Here is a 19,197-nt window from a genome sequence, read left to right on the forward strand (position 1 = left end):
TAAATGCACTCTACTTGTTCAAGGCCTCTTCATGAATTACTTCAACTCGTGTACATTGATGGGTCCGGTGTCTCTCATCTTCCTCTTGAAGATGACTAGTCCTCTCTAAGCAGGACTTGAAACACAGACTCGAGCCGCTGTCTGCACACCTTTTGACGTTTTTCCAAATTTTTGAATGCACCTTTGAAAGGCTGCAGTTGTTCCTGTTGCTTGTTCAGCTATTTCTACCACATTTTCTCCTTCGGCTCTATTCATATCTCTGTATACGACCCTCTGTGAGCAGCGAGCGTATTGAGAAGAGCCTTTTTGTGGTTCAACCTGCCCTGTGACTGTATGCTTGACTATTTGACTACAGCAGACTTTACCGTTATGTAATCTGTAACATTTTTGAATCCCTTAAAATATTCAGATTTTACGATAAGCTAAATTTCATGTTTTAATTAACAGAAATAGGTGCTTAAAACATCTTTAAAACTGCTTGTGTGTAATCTGTATATACATACAGTAGGAATTCTAACTTTATTATTGAAATAACCTAATTTCTTTTAAAGTTGGCTGAGATATCTGACGTTTCTAAGCACTCAGAGCAGATGATTTAGGGACGATCTGGACTGCACGAAGCTACATTTTCATCACGTTTCTATTGTTCTGGTACACAAACGTAGAACCTCCTTTCTTGTCGATGTACGCTTGTTTTCATCACCTGTATAGGCAATTATTCTGCCTACAGAAACACCCATTTTCTGCAAGTATGTGCTTACAGCCTACAAGGCAATCAAGCTCATTGGTGTTGCAGAATAGTAACTTAAATTACTGTAATTTTGCAACATAAATTGTATAACAGGAATTTTAAACTAAATCTAAACTGTTTGTTCAGATTTACTATAAAATCTGTTTGGAAATTACGTATGGTATTACATAAATGTATATAAAGTTTAGTTTGTATTAAATACTGACATGAGAATTCCCTTATATATAATCCAAGAAGATCATCTGCATTTTTAAAGCATAGTTTTAAGGTTGTTAGTTTTTATTTCACGCAGAATCAAAATGCTAAACATAAAGCTAAGCTCCTTGGGGCAAAGACGACCAACGAACATAACCTCTGAATGCATTGCACAAAACAAGTTGGTGTTTGCCCTTTTGATGAATTTGCTTTCTATCTCAGATTTCTATCCATTTAAGAGAGAGGATATTTATTGTTAATTTTAACCGTGCCATTCTACAGTGTCGCTTTAATTTGCGAAGAGAAAGCTTGAGCTTGCTGGCTTAATTAAAACCCAAATGTTCCATGTTTTGTGTATTTAAATTTCCTCCTAAATGAGCAAACTGAAAGGAAACGACACCACTTGCACGCAGAAGCATGCATCTTTCTAACCAGAGCTCATAAGAAATCCATTTCCTAATGACTCTGTCTTTATTTCTTCCCGCAGCACCAGCTGTCACTACACACACTGTTAAGAAAATGAACGCAGTAAAGTTGTTTTGAAAACTAAAGCCAGGTACAGGCATAGATTATTAGTAACGGCTTGTACGTGCCGACTAATTTCAAAGACAAATAGGCTCCCATGTAAAATGTCTTTAGGATTTATTTGTGTTGAATCTGTACAATGGTTTCTTGATGAACATAAAAAAAAAACATTGTATCCATGCCTTCTTCTTTATCGTTCATTGACGAGTTTCTTATGATGCAACCAAATTTACTTTCATATGAGGTTTTCTGCTTCTTCTTGTGAGTCTTTTGTTCTTTTAAAACAATCTCACAATTGGGCAGTGGCAAGTGACACTTCTCACAGTTGTTTACATACCCTGGACCCTTCATTTTCTTACTTATACCTCCATATTGCATGTCATTTAATACACCTGCACACATGGCAGGATAGGAAGCATGGAAAGTATCAAATTCTTGCTAATGCCACACATCCTTATCAGCTCAACCAGAGATTGTATCCAGCACCAGAATCTCCCGAGAGAGTTACTCAAATGACATTTTATGGCTTAGTCAACTTAACCCCATAACCCTTACTAATTGCATTCTCTGTGTCCCCAATCATCTCGTCTGTCAATTAAAAACTTTTCTAAGTGAAAATGCCCTATGAAAATAAGCCATGAGGTCTGCTCGAACACCTTGGACCAGAGAAGAAAACGTCCAATGGCGGTTCTCGTTTAGTCCGTCAGAACTCCTGCTTTGTTTAAAACTTAATTTATGCACACGAGGAAGCAAAATAGACAAAAATGCCCATCTAGAAGCTAGGTTTAAATTTCTGATTTGATATTTTTTATGTTGTACAGAGCTACTGCACTGTGCATGTTTTTACACCCTCATATGATAGAGAAGCATTTGAGTATTTTAACATGTAGCCCAAATTGTGTCCATTTCTGATGCAATATATTATTATTCCTTTATTGTGAAATTGGCCTCTCGTCACGGCACTGTTTTATAAAACATAACATCAGTGTTCATGTTAGAGCCTTCTGTTAATATTTGTAGGCCTAGATGACTGGAGACAAATATTGTGTAATAATATAATTATATGTTTTCTTATATTAGATTATGTGTTTATTAGAGTTCCTGTTGTAAACTAGCAATCTGTGCGAGGAATAGCCATCATAGGTTTCTGTTCAGGCCTGTGCCAGTATTAACTGTTCCATCAGCAACCTGAGAACATCTCACTGATGATGAACTCATAACCTACAAGAAACTGTATTGTGCTTCTTCTTCTTTTTTTTTTTTCTTAAGTGTCTAATGGTTGGAGTGCAAATCCACCCTTAGCATTAATGTGTAAGGCGAAAGGCTACTTCATTAAAATATGAGAGACATTCAAAAATCCAGGTGTCACTGGAGCAGGGCTCAGCTTTGTGAAGGCGTTGGGTGTATGTGTGTTGATAAATGCTTGCATGTGAAAACCTTTTTTTTTTCACATTGACTTTTCTTGAGGAACTTGGACTGTAGACCTGTTCAGCTTTAAAATGCCCCTGCCAGCAACTTTAACCTCCCTCGGGTCGATCCTTACTCTTTATCAATAGCACCATATACACGGATTTGCAACTGTTTTCTTGCCATATGCGGTTGATCTTTGCATTTTAAGTGCTTTAGGCCAGTATTTGCCTTCAGGGTCATTCTCTTGCATATTACTTCTTGCGTAAAAATAAATCTAAAGATATTTTTCTTTCACTGTGTTAGAAAGATGGAAGAAAAATGACCGAAAGGTATTCTGAAAAGAAATATCTGTATTGCTGGTCGCTATGTTTGTATAAAGCAAATGCTTTCTGACAGCTGAGACACTTTTTATTTTTTTATTATTTTTTTTAAGTGTTTGTGTTTTATTGTTCATCATCCAAATTTTTTCAAAGTGGTAATATGTGCCACTCTAGTATATTTTGCAAATATTTTTGTCTCCAAAAGAACAGCCTGTCTGCTGTCAAACTCTCTTATGTTGTCGCTGTGCCACTCTGCGAGCTACATTTAGGCCAGAGATGAAGTAATTTCCTGCATCTGTCCTGGTAAAGTACTGTTGGCACAGATTTTATTTTTTTATTTTTTCTGCTGTAATTGAATTGGATGTCTTGGAGGAAGGACAGCTGTTTTCTGCTCCCTTTTGAACCATTATTCCTCTGGTTGACTTGTAGATTGTCCAAAGGGAACTGAACCGACGTCGTGGGCTTGCAGATCTAGGTATCAACTAAATGCTGCAGTGTTGCGCTCCCCGTAGATTCGAGTTTTTTATCTTTTAAAGTTTCTTTCATTCGCAAATGCATCCTGCAACCTTTGTCATTGGAACTCATCGTGGAGATCTTAAATGTGTTCAAAATGTCCAAATTTGACTGAGCTTCTTTCACTGTGAATGTGGCAAGTGCAGGAATAAATAGAAACACTGGCAGTTTACACCCGTCACCTGATAACCAGGAACGGGTGAAAAAAACATGACAGGCAGCAAAAGAATAAGAAAGACACTGTGGAGTGGGTTGGGATAACAGATTTATTATGACAGGCAGTGATAGGCAAAGGATCAGAGACAGACGGTAAGAGACTTTTAAAAATGTCAGATTTGGAGCAGATGATGTGGAGATTTAAGGTGACAGAATAGTTTTTTTTTTTAAAGAACAGCAGATCAACCTTTGTGAGTGGATTGACTCAACGTGTCTGCCATCTAGCACTTTCAATATCAAAAGAACAACTGATGGAGAAAAGGAGGATGTATTCTCTCGGCATTGGTTATCCGGGAACTTGAATACATTACGTATGTTCAGCATTAGTGGTTTATGTAGCTGAGAGACTTGTAGTTTGCCAGAGATTTGGCATGAAAACACAAAGATAAGAGAACTAGTTTCAACACATTGCGTGAACACAAGACAAATTCATCTTCTCTTCGCTAAACCAGAGGAGAATCCTTTATGCAAAAGATGCAAATCCTCATGTTCTTAGTGGAGCTTTTGTTTTAGAAGGTGAGGAATATCCACAAGCTGAGATTCAGAGTAAATGGATAACAAGGCACTGATATATGACGTTTAAGTTGGTACTATACTGAATGTTAAAAAATTGCAGATTACCTTCATTATAATGAAAAGGTTTAGATTTTATGTCTGGCAAGTATACAGAAGATAAAAAGCATATTGTAACAGGGATTGTTACATCGGTGTGCTCATATCTGAAGGCCTGGATATTTTTTTAAACAGCTGACCTTTAGAAATGCATATCTATTAAAACTTGAGCCTGTATAAAAACCTTTATTTTGCATTTCTTGCAACCTGCATATGAACTCCTCATCATCAGAAAACCAGGTGCTCTATGCCAAAAGAAATTGGTAATTTCTGTTTAACCTTCCAGAGTTGTCCTGCCTCATTTGACTGACGGAAACAAAAACAAATGCCACCAGCTAACAGTGTGTAATTAGTGATCACTCAATCTTGTAAACTAATTATTTTCACACTAGATTGTTTCAGCTGAATTATATTTATTGTGTGATGCATGCATCTCTTTATATGGAACACTGTTGATTTTTGCTTTTCGTTTTTGAGTAAAAATGTGGTGTTTAGCGGACAGTGTGGCGTGTGTCCAGGGTAGTATTCCTTCACATTTATTTTTATTTTTTCTAAAGAGAACCGAAATGCCACATAGCACCCAAAACTAGATGTGAACAGATGGAGGAGGGGTCATTGTCGCCAGGCAGTCATGGTTTAGATTCCCTTCTGAAAGTGTGTTAAAAATGTTGAAATGAGTTTAAATTTGTCGTCTGTTTATCTTGGCCAATTGTCACGTGATCTGCGGAGTGGGACTGCTTCTAATTCAATCCAGTCGGCCACACTGCCGCACGTTTCCCCTCTGCACAGCTGCTCTCGTCTCCTGCTGCTTTCTGTTAATGGAGATATCACCTTCTCTCTCCCCGTTCTCCTCTCTCCGCTCTGTCTTTGTTGTCCTTCTCCATCCACTCCACTTTCACTTGACTTCTTTCAAATCCTGCAGCTGTGCTTCTTCATTTGTGCACTCGCCGAGACTAATCGACACCAGCCCATCACTGAGAGCACTCTGCGACTTATTTTTTTGTGCAGAAACTAATCAGTCATTGTTGATTATCCATGACACGTTTTCTACCTCCCGCTCCCAACATGCTGCTCGACGGCGAATAATTCCTAATGTGGGATAAAGTGGGAAAGGCAGACCAGAAAGAAAACAAATTAAGTTTATTACCGAGTGTAATTTTGGAGAGCATGAAGACGGAGTTTCATTCAACACGACCTAATATTTCCTTGCACTGTATACTAAATGTTCTACCCTAAATAGTTGAACTGTTGAAGGCGTAAACCAAATTTATGTTCAGAAACCAATTAACCCTTTGATGCATGAATTATGATCCTTTGTGTCAGGATTTGTTTGTTTTTTTTCAAAATTTGTGTTTGATTTTCTTAAGGCATAAAAAAAGGGTAGGAAAATTTTTTTTAAAGATTTATTTTATTTCTTTTATTTTTTTCAGGTGATCAGTTGTAATTTTCTCCAAATACAAAGTTGTTGTTTGAAGAATACATCAGTAGTATTGTTCTTTATGGGTTATCTGATGTCACAATATTTTTTTTTTACCTGCAAAAGTCGTCTACAGTAGAAGGAAGGACTGGGTCGGTTGGCCATATTGGATTTAACTAAAATAATTTATTGCATTTGCAGCTGATAGCCAGTAGTTGATGGTGCATTTTATGATGCATTAGTGTCCACTTCAGTGGTCTGTGTGCATTTATAACATAAAAATCCACAAGAAGCACAAGAAAATGGCTTTTAGACAGCTGTCCACTGTAGTGACCACTATGCATGAAAGGGTTAATCTCATAATCTATCTTAAACTGATTTTAGCTATGAATTCTTGACCTTTTCATTTAGCAATGTGATTTACAAATAAAACCAGAATCATAAAAAAAATCAATGGGATCTGGTAATCAGTGTAATCAAAATAAATATTAATAAAAGTAAGATCAATTTACTAATTTAATCAAGCTGAATAAAGAAAAGTCAAATAAAGTGCAGAGATGTGAACACTAAGTTTTAACCCATTATTATCTAAAGTTAAATAAAAATCCCACATCTATCAGAAACTTGTTGATCCATTAGGAGTCTAAGGAAGCGAATTTTGATTCGAATCTCCACTTTAATCTGAGACGGGAAGGAAAAAGAAAAGATGATCTCAGAGTCTGGGAACCGGTGGGGATCCGTCAACTTTCAGCAGCAGAACTAAAAAAAGAATCGAGCACATCAGCAAAATCAGAATGTTTTCTCATCACTCGTGGGAAGCTGCAGGGCCTCTCCAGATGTGTGGTTTGACGCCCCCTCTCTTCAGCTTGGATGACGGGGAAATTTTGGCACAAACGGCAAACGTTCAACAAGGTCACTCGTACAAAAAAATAAAAAATAAAGAAAGCTGCTGGCTGTGGCTTAGGTCTTTAGGATGTCTTGGTATTTGTTCACCTCTGATTCCTGACCATTTTAGATATAAAGAGATGAGAAAGCGTTAGTGAAACCAGTCCAGTATCAATATGATCTGGTCTGATGCAGCAGACAAACTTCCCACCGGCGCCTTCTGTTCTCTCTTGCAGCTCGTCAATCATTCTCTCCTCCCACTTCAAACTTGTGAACTTCTTATAATCGTTCCTCTTTGCCGTGATTGCTTACCATTGTTTTAAGCCACACGTATGATAAAACACCGTGACGTGTACTGCAGCGGGAGGATTTCCTCAGGTGTGTCTTGTGGACCTCGAGGGGTGTGCGTGTGTGTGCGTGTGTGTGAAAATACAATAAATAATCAGGATGTACCACCACTAATTAATAACTAAAGTTCTTACTGTTTGAAAGCTTTTTGGATTTCTGTTGTAATTTACCAAGTAAGTACTTGGTAATGTGATATGTGCTAACATTAAGACAATCTGTGTGGAATAAATGGTTAATTGGGCAAAACCTAAAATTCAGCCGAGGGCATTTTTAGAAAAACAGTCAAATTAAAAGACAAAAAAAAAAAAAAAAACTCAGAATAGGACACTTGGATCTGGAACCAAAGAAGATCAGAAGAAGCTTTACTGGTGGGAGATAACATCCATAATTCTTAAACTAAAGGTCCTTATCTAATAAGTGTTACTTTGATATCTACTTTGCTTTGTGGCATCGGTTTTGTAGTAATCTTCTGCTTTGGGCCTTTTGCTTCAGAGTTGGGATTCAGTACTTTGAGGATGCCGTGTTTTGGTTATTTCAATCGTGTCGCATATTGTGCTGGATGAAAGCAGAGCAGAGATCCATGTCATTAACACTATTTTTGAACACTGATAACAGATATTAATTTCAGAATCGGTATGATTTTCCGTGACGACTCCTCCCATGTCCCCTCTGCAGTTTTCACATTTTCTACTCCCACTTCTCAAAAATACCACATCAGAAAATTAACTCCCTGCTCGCTACTCAACACATTCGTTCTTTTCTTGGCTTGTGCAAATAAATGTTCCCTTCTCTCTGTGCTCTTACCTTTTTCCTGCAGCTATTTTTCCTTTATATTTTTATTATTTATGGCCACGGTCGTCTAGTCTAAATCACACTCGTGCATCTGAGCATCATGTCCTTAGGCACCTCTGGATAATGTCGTGCTGAAGTTGTTTTTCCCGTAGGCTTATAGACTGAGCTATGCTATCTAGAAGTATGGGACGCCAATTATACACAGCAGCGTTTTCTCTTGCCTATGCCGGTTTTGATGTAGTCAGCAGGAAGGAAATGAAAAAAAGATTTGTTTTGTGCGGTGTCCCACTGCAATTAGGCCACATCTGTGTCTCAAACACAGCCTTTTAGATTGGAAAGCTACCAGTGGACTTCCTTACATAGGACTGTGCACAAACCCAAATTAAATCAACCTTTCTAAAAACTAATTGTCTTCACAACTGGGGGTTTTAAGTCTTTTAGTTGGTGGAGATCAGAGTTTATGGACCCTTTAATGTGTTGGGAGGGGGAGGGCACAATAAATTACTACAATCTGCAAATCTTATAATACAGAGAAATGGTTCTGTATGGGAGGAATTAATGTTCTGGGAATAAACCAATGGTCAACTCTGACTTAGATCTGCCTAAAGGGAATTTAAATGAAGCGTTCAAATGTGCTTATTTTTTTACACCACTAACTGGATCTTTCATTGAAGCTGTGGGGCTTTAAGTTTATACTCATAGCTCTCATGGCTCTCATAGAAAGACGTTCTGAGAGGTTTTGTGTGTGTAAACTGTTGGTTTCCTCTTGAATTGTTCCTGTGGGGCAGTGATATTTTACATTATTATTTCTGGGTGTTAATTTTACTTCACTTTACAGTCCCTCGCCAAACTCTAATGTGAATGCAAAGAAGTGTATGTATGGGTGAAGCGTTTTATGTCAGGTCAGTAGTGCATTCACCGACTGCAGGTTTGTAATGGCATCTTGTGAGGAGTTCTGCTGATTGCTTTTCTATTTAGCAGACATAAAGCTACAGCACTGCTTAATTGCTCTTCTCACTGGCCTACAAGATAACTCCTAGTTGTTAAAAGTGTCATAGACGTTGGATAGTTAATGTTGAACGCTGCATTACCATGATTAAGGGCTTTGGACCACGTGGCCTTTGTGCCCTTTGAACTTTTTCACATTTTGTATAATCACTGCCATACATAAATGAGAAGTGGAAGGAAAATGAAACAAGTTTTTTAATTTTTTTTTTTTTTTTTTTTTACAAATAAAACATAAGTGTGAGGAGTCCTTTACTCTGACGCCCCAAAATGAAAAAATTGCTTTTTAGATATTCCCCATTTAGTAAATGGTCCATTTGTGTGCACTTCATTAAAAATACAGTTGCAGGCCTAGTAGGCTTTGTAGAGAATATTAGTGAACAAACAACATCATTAAGGGTTATTACACAGCAGACAGGTCAGAGATGAGGTAATATTTCCAAGAACTGTTCAGTCCATAATCTGAAAATGGAAAGAATATAACATACTGCATATCTAAGGAGAACCATGTTGATACAGTCCATCACCATGGAGACACCATCCACATCATGAAACTTGATGGTACAGGGACACTTGGATTCAGCAGCTAAATATATGACTGTACTGAATGTACAGTACAGCCATGTACTGCAATACAATAATTTTAAATGGCCCAGTCAAAGTCCAGCTCAAATCCTGTTACATGCCCCAAAATGTTCCCAGGGTAGATTATGTGAAAAGGTGGTTAATAGAAATATTTTAAAGAAATGTTAACCATGCATCATTTACCACACTGAGCTGGTCACTGTGAGAAAATCCCAGTAACATTATTGAATGTGATCGTGAAGGGGGTTTTGGGGAGGGATGTGAATACTTTTGCACATCACTGTATGTTACATCATGGCCCCTGCATCTGTGTGATCGGTATGGGCTTTTAAGCATATTATGACGATCTTGCATAGCGGATGTGACATGTATGCAGTCATACTGTGTTAGAGACTTGGCTTTCGCCTTCATTGCCAAGAGGTAATGTGTGTCTGTCTTTTTTAAAGTTAAGGATTTTAAAGCTAAGCTTTTCAATTTGCTGGTGTTAAACTTTTGTTCCAACTGTGGAAATGATCGATGCCTGCAATGTGTTCATAATTAACCATCTGCACAGTGCTGTAGTCATTTCTGTTTCTTTCTGACAGCAAACACTAACTTCTAATGAGTTTAGTTGAGAATGTTTCCAGCGCAGAAAACTTGCACTGATTGTGACCATCACATCCGCTCACTCTGTGCTTAAAACCGCTACACACAAAGTCCTTTTAGCTCTTAAGCTGCCATTAATTATTGTTGGAAGTACGATATGATAAGAGTCGGCGATTACCACTGAAGCAATTATCACCTCCTAAACAGAACAAAAAGCTGTGAACCATCCTCATCGCCTTAAGTGCTAAAGAATATCAAAAACCCTTCTTCTATATGGATATTTAGCTTTAAAAGCAAGAAAGTTTTTTTTTTTTTTTTTTTCCACTTCATTAGAGAAACCAAGAATTATTCTATAATATTTGACACACTTTATGACAATAGGGCAATACTTTTGTCAGGTTAAGATAATTAGCCTGTAAATGTTTTGTGCGGGGGAACTAAAAAGTTTCAAACATTTGCGTATAATGAAAATGCGTTCAGTCAGAAATAATTGGATACAAGTCTATACTTGTTCTGTTAATGAAGCTTGTGTTTAGGTGGCGAGACGGGATGTTCTATCTCTCGAGAAAGAAATTGTATAGACTTAAGACGAAACCAAAACTAATTAGCATGGGTATGGAAAGTGTTTTGTTATTTATAAATCATAGCTCAAGTGCGTAATTTACAGGGCGGTCAAATGTGTTGTTTTTAGTCGGCATTTAGGGTTTATTTTATATTAAATTCACAATATAGATCGAGCTTTCCTACGTTTCATGACGCACCAGCATTATGACTAAAGCAGTATAAAGTAAGACTAACAGTAAACATGTCCCTACTCTAATCGTTTTCACACATCGTCACGTTTCAGCTAGAAATTCCAACCTAGGTCACAATTTTGAAGTGGAACAAAGATGATGGATGGTTATGGGATTCTTTCACAAAAGTCTAGAAAACTGGGGTATGCATTTGCAGGAGAACCATCAGACTTCTCCTGCAGTAACCAGTGAAAGGTTTTCAGTTCAAATCTTTCTTTCCTGTTTAGGATTACCAACAAACAACTTTGACCAATTCTCCTGTCTCTGTTTAAAAAAAGAAAAAGTATCTCCACAGCCTGATGCTTCCACCTCCATGTTCCGCTACGACGACTGTGTGTTTTGCTGTGTTTTCTGGATAGCAGAGAGCAAACTACGAACGACTCTCTTTCAACAAAGAGTTTTCTCGTCACTATTCCTTAAGCACCATATTTGTGGACAACTAATAATTGTTCTGCCAACATAATCTTTCACCTGAGTCATGACTCTCCACAGCTCCTCCAGAAATACAATAGGGCCTATTCACTGATTCTGATCAATGCATTCAGTTTGTAGGTCAAAGATGGAGCTTGAAAGCATGAAAAGTCCAAAAACAACATTAGGTTATGTTGTTTCATAACCTAACCCTGCCTTTGACTTCTGCACTTCCTGATGTTGTTTGTCCACTAATGTCCTCCACCATCTCACACCTGACGTACGTTATATTGAGACTAAATTACACGTCGGTTTCATTTTTCCTTGTAAGAGTGAGGGGTGTTGGATAAAAATGCTTTCCACACTTTTCATATTTTTATGCATGAAACATTTTGAAAATCATGTACCTTTTTTACCTCTGCTTCCAATAATAGCCTACGGATTTGATCCATATATATAAGAAAAATAAATAAATTGTTTTGCAAAGGTTTAAAACGTGCAAAAGTGTGAATAGTTTTGCCAGGAGCTGTATGAAAGGCCCTTCAGACAGAATCAACCTTTCATCTCTGACTGCCTTCCATGATTATCTCCCACTCTTGACCCAATATCCATCCTATCCTGGCCTCTTCTCTGTTACTTTTATCACACACCCTTTCTTCTCTCTGTGCTTTTATTTGCTTCTGTCATCTTGCTGCACATTTTGAACTGTGTTCTCCTTTTCCACATTCGGCTGAGAAGCAGTCTTGTACCCAGTGTGAGAGGGTTAAAGTGCACTCGTGTGTGTGTGTGTGTGTGTGTGTGTGCATTTGTTTGTAATACCTTGTGGGGATGATTTTCCTGACATATACTACTTTGTGGGGACCAATCGCTCCTTGTGGGGACCGGAGCCTGGTCCCCACGAGGGGAAACCCTGTTTTTGGGTCAGGAGTCAGATTTAGGGCTAAGGTATGAATTGAGTTTTGGTTAGGGTTAGGTATGTGATGGGTAGGGTTAGGAAAAGGGTAAAGGTAAGGTTTAGGCTGTAGAAATGAGTGGAAGTCAATGGAAAGTCTCCACAAAGATAGCCAGAGAAACATATGTGTGTGTGTGTGTGTGTGTGTGTGTGTGTGGTGTGTGTGTGTGCACGTTTGCGCAGGTTTAATTACTGCTCATTCTGCCGGGGCACGGGGAGGTCACCGTAGATTTACACATACTCTGTCTGCTTCATGACTGGTCGATGGTAGGTTTTGTCATTATTCTTTTAAATGACTAAAATATTGATGCGCCCTGTTGGATAGTTTTTCTCTTCATTCTTAGTCCTGTGCTACTGATCCACTCTTTCTTTGCTGCTTTTATCTTTATTGGTGCACATTTTCCCACTAATCCCCCTCAGTGAGCAGCAGAGTACAAGTGTAGCACTGGAAAGTCAGCTCTAACTACCTGGTTTATGTTGATGTTGACCTTGAATCATGTTTGGATAAATCTTGAAATTCTTTTTTTTTTTTTTTTTTTAGCAAAAAAAACCAAAACAGATCCATCAGCTTCAAATTATACTATAAAAATGACACAACAAACAAAAAAAAATCTGAATTTCTTATCTAATACTCTATTCTTGCAAAAGTATTTGCAAATGTACATTTTCAGCATTTTTCACACTACATTCAGCTTTGATGCCTTTTATGTTACCCCTAAATAAAATATAGTGCAATAAATTAGAGGTCCTCTAATTGGTAAATAACGTGTATTTTACTCAGTCATAAACCCAGCTTGTTCTGTGACAGACTCAGAGATTTATTGGAGAACAAGCGGCATCACAAAGACTGAAAAATCCAGCACATAGGTCAGGGGGTAAAGCTGCGGAGACATTTAATTACAAGTTGTGTTATAAAACTCTATCCCAATCTTCAAGCTTCTGACGCTTCTCTGTTCAGTCCATCAGCAGAAAAACTGTGGCACAAACTGAAAACCTTCCAAGATCAAAAAGTGACATGTCAGGCAACGAGAGCATTAATCAGAGGAGCAGCCAAGAGACCCGTGGCTGCTAGAGGAGCTGCAGACATCCACAGCTGAGGTGGGAAAATCTATTGACTGGAAAGCTATTAGTGGTGTACTTCACAAATTTTGCCCTCATGGAAGAGTGGGAAGAAGAAAAAAAACCTTTGCTGGAAGAAAACCAAAAATAGTCCTATTTGAAGAAAATGTACAGAAGATGACGTTCTGCTGCAGCGTCTCCCGTAATGGATCCTTGTGGTGTACATCCATTATGCTGTGTGTGAAGGAACACTAACAATGTACCAGTATCACCATGGATACAAAAGCCAGGAGACGACTCCGACCATAATGGATGAGAAGAAGAAAGAGGCCAGTTTAAGCTTCTTTTCAGTCCTAGAAGAATGGCCTCTGTTCAAATTACGTTTTTGGTTTACGTAGAAAACGTGGAGGAACATCACCCTGAACCAACACTGACGTCGTTTCTTCTGCAGAAACAGGGAAGTAATGGAAAGTTGTCGGAAAACTTGTTGGTCTGCAAAAGATTTTGAACTTGGGAAAATGTTCCCCTCAACAATATCAACCCCCCCCCCAAAAAAACCCCCATAAAAACAGAATTACAGTTTATAGTTTATATTAAAACATATTTATGCGTTTCGTCAAAAGCTTTCAACCTAATTTCAATCAGGAATCTATGGCGAGATTTAGAAATTGACGTTCACACCAGCTCTAAGTCCACTGGAAAAAGTCAAAAATATCATTGTCTTCGTATTAGACATTTCAAAAGGCCTTTCAGCTGTGATTTCACTGAAAGGAGGTTTTCTCATGACTCGGTGTCTAAATCCAAAGCTATGCTTTTCACATCTTTGTGAAAATTTTTGAAAGCTTTGCATCATTGTCCTCCCACTTCACAATTAAGTGAAAGGTGAAAAAGTTGAGTCAGTACTTTTGAAAGGCACTGTACTTTACCCCCATCCCCCCTATTTTAAATCCTTTCTTTGAAAGCTGTTTGACACATTTATTGGTATTTGACTTCATGGGCAAGTTTTCTATTCAGGCTTTGGGCATCACCACCCATAAATCGAGACTTATTGTTGTTTGCTTTGCCACGGCGTTGGCCTGGTCGGTGAAAAGGACACTTTGTTTCGCTTATCAAATGGAAACTAGGAAACACACGCAGTAGGAGCAGTAGTGTGGTAGGGTTGAGGACATGACCTGGACACAGGAATGAAAAGATTATTTGTTTCTGCACAAAGAGTTTTTCAAGCCTCCACATGCTGATATTTGATCCTACACAAAGACACTAATGCTATTTACTAGAAATCACTGTCCTGTTTCCTTTTTTTGTGTCTGCATTAGTGTCATATCAGATTTTATCCATAGCTGTGTTCAATATGCTTTTAGACTGTTTTCTTAAGTGAATTAGTCTCCTTCATTGTGCAGTCTTGTGCTCTAATGGCTGCAGATGTTTTATATAATGGCCAAAGACAGAATGCGTTTTTCAGCGGAACTTGTCATTAAAAAAAAAAAAAAAACAATATAGGATGCTGTCTTAATGGATATTATTAACCACACAAGAGCAGCTTGGCTCAAGGCTTGGGATCATCTGGCTTGTCTGAGGCCATTTCTATCATTTTAGTCTAGACTGATGTATTTCCGTGGCTGTCTCATAACAGGTTTGTGCGCATGATGCTGTTGCTTCTTCACGTCTCAAAATGGCACCTGCACACAGCGCAGAGGAGCCAGAATGTGTAAGTGACTTAATGACTCGGCAGCAGTTCATGGAGGGGGAAAGTAAATAAGCTAAATAAACAAAATGTAATTAGCATGAAATATTAGCCACTTGGTGTACAGGCTAGAAAGCCTCATGCATATTTATACCCCTGGCAAGTTTAAATTCAAAATATCAAGTTGGGGAAAAAAGAAAAATCATTTGCATTTTTTTAAATGACCTGTTAAAAAGGTTGTATTCATTTCTTAATCAGTTGAAATTACAGCAATCTCCTTGTAATTGCTGAGCAGCTTTTTTGCAACCTTTGGACAATTGTTCACGATGAGCTTTAAGTTTGATGTTGGAAGGAAAGCATTCTCACCATCGCCCCTTATCTTCAGATTCAACCTGGACTCTGGCTTGGCTGCTCAAAAATGTTAAGATATATTTATAAACTGTAATTTTAGAGACTGAATCCCATTGTGAACAGATAAGTGGGTATATGGTCAGACTGATGATCATGATTGCAGGATTCAAAGAGTTGTGTAAAGCAGAAACTTTTCTAAAAAAAAAAAAAAAACCCGTACTGGATAATCTTATAGAGAGCTTTAAATGTTAAAATCAATGCTGGGTTGGAGAGAAAGTCCATGGAGTTGCTTAGAAATGAGAGTGATATGATGGGCTTCAGGTCACAACGCAGGCAGCAAAGCTAACAACCACTTGGACTTTACAGATGGACTTGTGGGGCAAGACAGAGAGCAGAGAGTTGCAATAATCAATACAAGAGGTGACAAAAAAAAAAAAGCCTCAATGGGAGCAGCAGAATCACCGAGTGTGAGAAACAGACAAAGACAATGCTTGAGTAAATGAAAGTAGGCAGGCTGAATACGGTTATTGATGTGTTTTTCTAAAGAGAGTGTGTCAGTGAGGGTGAAACCCGGAGTCGCATCTCTGAGGCGAAACACGGAGTTCAGGGAATTTTCCAAGAAATTAGCGAGATAATCCAAAACCTCGTGTGCTGAAACGCATCACAGCTGCAAGTATGGGATGTTGTTAAAGTTTTTTTAAGCTTTAAAGACAAGCAGTTCAATACTTTTGGCTATTTGATGTAGGTAGAGTTGGGTCCTCCATCTGCCCATCTATCCATTATTTTTATTTTTTTCATCTCAAGTAAATCTATTGGATTAGTTTTTTTTTATTTTTTATTTTTGCTTTTCTATATCTTGACTGCCCCGCTACCAGCTATTGTGAAGTTAAAATTAAAACTATAATGAAAACAAATGGAGAACAAGCAGCTGTTTCTCATGAATGAGTGATTTGTTTTTAGTCTTGAGTCAGTTTGTGAGATGATTTGAAAACTGTATATAAAACTGCAGCAATATTACATTTGTCTTTACATAATCTGCTCTTCTAGGGTTTTTTTTCCCCTCTGTCATTCTATGCGGGCTTTCTTCCATTTTTGTTTTATTGAGTTCAGTGCCATGTTGCCAAGGAGGTAAACCTTAAATGGATCACTAATGAAGTTCGTGCAACGAGAAGCGTTTTGGAAATAGTTAATTTACCCAATCTGATGAATGCTTTCCCCAGAAACGGCACTTTTATTAGACTCCCCTTAATGAGCCACAACTCTACTGTGTCATCCACCAACCAATTTGTTTGTAATAAATGTAGGACCTTGTGCTGAAAATGAAACGGAGAGCAAAACGGCACTTTTCCGTGGGACGCACGTCAATAACCGAAGACATCTTTAAGTGTACAGAAAACACCGCGGTATGTTGTTTTGAGTAGCTGGCGGAGGCATAAATAGCTTTTTCAATACATACAAATTTTCATGCATTTTATGGTTGTTACCTTACTTTAACATTATCTTGGTTTTGAAGAGTAGCTTTTAGGAGATTGTCCCTCTTCATTTCACCTCTGCCTTTTCACGGAAGTTACCGACGCTGAATTGTAAATTGAAGAAGGCTGGAAGGACGAGGTAGATGCCGTAGTGGCAGCGCAGAATAAAAGTCATGCACTTCGAAATGCGCCACTGAATCATCCATTACAGGTACAATATTACAGGTGTAGCCTAGAGATATCTTCATTTCACTCGAAGACAGACCACTCTCCTCTTTCCCCTCTCCAGCTGAGACGACCCATGCTGGGTACTGCAGTGCTTCTCATCTACCACATGTGCATAATGGCTTGTATAATGTCTTGGTGTTTTTTTTTTTTTCTTCCTTTCACTTCATATTAACCACTATGGAGTCTCTCTTGAGTGTAGCAGGATTCGTATAAGGAGGTGTCTCGGTGAAATCTAGCGAATGTGAATGAGAATTGCAATTGTTTAATATTGTTTTTGCCATCAAAAGCCCAATTCCCTCAATAATGTCTTTGTTTTTAATCATTCAAATCCAATAAAATTCAAGAATGCTCTCTATTGATCCCAAAGGGAAATAAAATAATCACGATGAGCCCACCACTCTGCCTTAGATTTAGGATCTTAGTCATTGAAACCTACGTCAGGCGTGTGCAGAAGTTCTGCGAAAGTCCGTCCAATTGGCCAAGTATTCAGACCACACTTTTCATATTTTTATTCATAAAACGTGTTCAAAGAAATGTCTAATTTTCCTACTTTGTGCTTGTTTATCTCACAGCATCTCTGTGAAATCTATTATGTTTGTGGTTAAAACATGACAAAAGGGCTAAAACAAACGAGGTCTGAGTAATTCAACATCTTAGACGTAAAACCTGTGAAATCTTATCGTTGTTTGTTTGCAGTTATTCCAGTTTTCATTTCATCGTTGCGACCCTGTCCTTTGAGTGTGTTGATGGCTTCTGGGGAAAACGGGATAGTGGGACAAAAACCGCCAAAGTTTCACGCAGACGGATGAAAAGCTATACGAGAAGGCTTTAGGAACGGGTTGGTACATTTTAAATCGCTGCCAGCTGGACGCGTCATCTGCTCATTGGCAGGAGACAAAGCGATCCTCGTCAGTGGATTAGAAGGTCAGGGTGTCAGGCCGGTTCCCTGCGGAGCGCGACTCTTGGACACCAGAGATGATGCGGCCTGTGTGTGTATGTGCGGGCTCACCAATGCACATGGTATCCACATATGTTTATGCGGCTTGTGTGTTAGCTCCCGCTGTGAGGAAGTTTAATTTAGAGCACATTACATTACACTAGATTCAATAAGCGCATGTTTTCATCCAAAGGGACTCCACAAGTACTAGAGGGACGAGAGAGTTTAATATCCAGCCTGTGAACATGCAGATTTAGGAATGCGGGGAATCGGATCAACGCCTGAGCTGCAGTGGCAGCATTCACTTTGTGTGTGATGGTGGGTCTCTGGTTTATCCACCCTACAAAACAAGGGTGGTGTTTGAGTTCACCATTTTGTGGAAATGGACAAAGAGGAGAGAAAAGGGGCCAACAAAAGAAACAAATAGTATAAATTTACTGTGGAAAAAAAAAAGAAAGTGCTGGTGGTAGAGGAAGCTATGCAAAGGTTCATAATAACACAGATCTAAAAACAGAAATGTGTTTGTTCAAAGTGTCGCACTGTGTTTGTGGTAAACCTCTCGTCAAAATGAATATTAGTGAAAGTCTCAAAAACCAAAACTAACTGGTCATAAAAGCTTTCTTTTTGAGATAAACATGTTTTTCTCACCTTTATTATTATTTACATCAGTGGATAAGACTGCAAAACGAAGAGACACTGTTGTTCATCTCATTCTTTCTTCTCCTTTCACAGTCAACAAGCACAAGCCGTGGATAGAGACCTCCTACCATGGAGTGATCACAGAGAACATGGACACGGTGCTGCTGGACCCTCCGCTGGTGGCGCTGGACAAGGACGCCCCGGTTCCTTATGCTGGTAGGGAACCTTCAATCCCAAATGGCAAAACACTCAGATATGTGCGGTTTATCCAACCGGCAGTTATTTTTCTTACATTTTCACACAATTTATTGGCGCAGAAAGCAGGGTGCTCTCACACGTTTCCTCACTAACACACTCAGGACAAAGATGCCACAGCTCTGTGCTCGGGCAGCTGTAGCAGCTTCACACTGCAGGACAAAAACAGATGATCCAGCAGTTCTCTGTGCCCACTGCTTGTCATGGAGCGTGAATTTCATTTATCACTTGCAGACGTGTAAAACAAATGCCGTAT

The 19,197-nt window shown here is 38.6% G+C and overlaps 1 protein-coding gene across 1 annotated transcript in view; it reads left to right on the forward strand.

The window, feature by feature from the left end:
• Positions 1–19,197, forward strand: part of clstn2a (calsyntenin 2a) — a 156,565-nt gene that overhangs the window by 61,796 nt on the left and 75,572 nt on the right. Inside the window, exon 2 of the mRNA XM_014991066.2 lies at positions 18,780–18,902. Coding sequence (XP_014846552.1) covers positions 18,780–18,902 — 123 coding nt within the window. The remainder of the gene's footprint in view (positions 1–18,779; positions 18,903–19,197) is intronic.

The sequence above is a fragment of the Poecilia mexicana genome, unplaced genomic scaffold (assembly GCF_051168715.1).
Source record: "Poecilia mexicana isolate PSO_F unplaced genomic scaffold, ASM5116871v1 scaffold_17, whole genome shotgun sequence".
NCBI lineage: Eukaryota > Metazoa > Chordata > Actinopteri > Cyprinodontiformes > Poeciliidae > Poecilia > Poecilia mexicana.